This window comes from Eurypyga helias, unplaced genomic scaffold (assembly GCF_000690775.1).
Source record: "Eurypyga helias isolate BGI_N326 unplaced genomic scaffold, ASM69077v1 scaffold1176, whole genome shotgun sequence".
NCBI lineage: Eukaryota > Metazoa > Chordata > Aves > Eurypygiformes > Eurypygidae > Eurypyga > Eurypyga helias.
Window position 1 is genome coordinate 129,961 of NW_010255823.1, and position 2,409 is coordinate 132,369.

The window sequence follows — 2,409 nt, forward strand, 5'->3', positions numbered from 1 at the left end:
TCAAAAGAGTATGCTACTACTTAAAATGTATCTGGAAACACCTTACTCTCATGGGTGTTTTTACAGAACTTTACATTAGAAACCTTTTAAGTCACTGGCAATATTTCAAAGGTAGCCGATAGTAAACCCTCCACTGACTTCACAGCAGCCAAGATTTCATTTGGTTCCTATACAGCATTGTCTCAACCATCTAGGTGCATGATATCATCGAGATACGATGTGTATGCTTGGTCCTTTTCACCCTAAGAAATTATAAGTGAAGCCTGGACTCTGTAGAGTCTGGCTGTTTTATTTTAAGAAGTCTATTGCTAAAAGAGCAACAAGTTCAAAATCTAAAAAGGAAAAGAAAAGAAACAAAAGCAGCTATTGTAAAACAATAAGCCTGGGCACTTAACGCTGCAAGCTCCAACACCCGACTGTATTATAGTATGAGTGGTTCACTCAGCTGAAAGTGATTAATTTCTTGAAAATGCTAAGGTCACACTAATTGACATGACCTGTGTAATTAAGCAGTCTCTGTTTACACATGGAAAGCTCAACTGCTGTGAAGCTGGGTTTGTATGACAGAATGTCTTTACAAGTCAAGAGATCAACAACCTTTCCTATGTCCTACCTACTCGCCAACACAGGCTCCCGATTGCTGTTCTGAGAGAACACGCAAAGGCATTACCATATGAAAATCAGCCTCAAGCCTGGGCGAACACAAACCCAGCAGAGTGTACATGTTGTGAAGCAAGCTCTGACAGGCCCCAGGGGTGACTACTTGGCCTAAATCCCTGTGCTGGCGAGAGTTCTTTTTCCCCCTTTCTCCTTCAGTGATAACGCCCTCTCAAATCATAGGAGAAACATGAGGGAAGGAGGAGTGTGTGCTGAGAAGTTGAGGGCTCTGCCGTGCTAATGTTAACTCTTACACTGATTAATTTAAACCCCGTGGCCACATCTCCTCAATTCTGTGCTCAGAGGGGCAAATAACACCCTTCTGCCTTCCAGTGTCATTACAATTAAGCGGTTCAACAAAACACATATGTTCTACATATAAATAATATTGCCATTTACATAGCATTTAGCACTTAAGTGTGACAATGCTGGAAAAGAAGCACACAAGCTCCTGGGCTGCTGCAGAAAGCAGCAGTCTTTGGAGTTGTCTTCCTCCAAACACCCATGTAGTCTATGGGACAAATCTCCTAGTTCTTCTTCAGAACCCTGAGGCAAATCCCTACTAACAGACTCTATCCTGGGCCATATATACTCTTTCCATCAAAAGAAAAGGTCCTTTGGCTCTCTACTCCATATTTTTATTCAGCACATACTCAGGTGGAGCTTCATTGACATAGTCAAAGGACCATGTGTTAATAAAAGGATAGAAGCAGCTATTTCTCAGCATTGCCACCACACCACTCTGTTCCCAGAACTGTGGAAGGCAAGTGCAGACCAACTTCCCAAGGGACAATGCTGTACTTGATCCAAAAAGTAGCCATGGACATAGGTGTAACACCAAAAAATGTGCTTGGCCATCCAAAGCTGTGCTGATAGTACAATTCCTAAGAACCACTGCCACACACTGCAACAGCAGAGAAATAACAGCCCAAAACATCCCAAGAAAGATAGTCATCCCAAGTGCTGGCTACAGGGATGGACCTTCATCCCATTGATACACATTTATGAGTGTATTCTTTAATGTTACTGAAGAATAACCGCTCAAGTGTAGTCACAAGTTTGATTTTATTAATTGCTCTTATATCCTCCTCTGTCCCTTCCAATAAACATGCTACTCACTCAGTGTTTACATGAAGGCAAATAGTTCCCCAGGCAGAAGGGAATATCTCAGAGCAGGGTAGCCCCATAACCTAAAATAACAGTGAGGTCATGTTGATTTTTCCTTTTAATGCTTCATCCACTTCCAGTGGAGATAAAATTATCTTCAAGATTTCTCCTGTCCAGAGCAAGAAAACCCAACTACTTCCTGCCAATTCTGCTGTGACAAGAAGTCCTCAGTCAATATTCTGTGACCTTATGTTTTTAGCATCTTTCAGTGAATTACTAGGTTAGTTTGGGTCAAAGTACTTCTGTCCCTAACAGCTGCTGATTTTTAAAGGAGGAAGTGTGTCCAACTGACCTGGAATCGACGCATGTCTCGAGGGTTTCCTGCATTTTTTAGGCAATTTTGGTTACATTTGAGGAAAAATTTCAAGAAGAACCTGGGGAGAAAGAGAAATGGACATTAACATCATATAAACAGCGCATAGTAGCGCTATGTAACATCTGCGCATTTGATCCAACAAATCCTTATTTACATTAGTATTCCCCACTCAGACAAATCATCCCACTGACCATCCAAAGGGAAGCAGACCTTGCATGGGCCCAAATCCAGTAAAATGTGTAAGCACATCCTAAATATTTAAGCATTAA

At 41.6% G+C, this 2,409-nt stretch overlaps 1 protein-coding gene across 1 annotated transcript in view; it reads right to left on the reverse strand.

The window, feature by feature from the left end:
• EBF1 (early B-cell factor 1) overlaps nt 1–2,195 on the reverse strand; it is a 101,983-nt gene extending 99,788 nt beyond the window's left edge. The window contains exon 1 of the mRNA XM_010153417.1: nt 2,117–2,195. Within this exon, the coding sequence (XP_010151719.1) occupies nt 2,117–2,131 (15 nt within the window). The 5' untranslated portion in view covers nt 2,132–2,195. The remainder of the gene's footprint in view (nt 1–2,116) is intronic.
• Nucleotides 2,196–2,409: the final 214 nt, after the last annotated feature.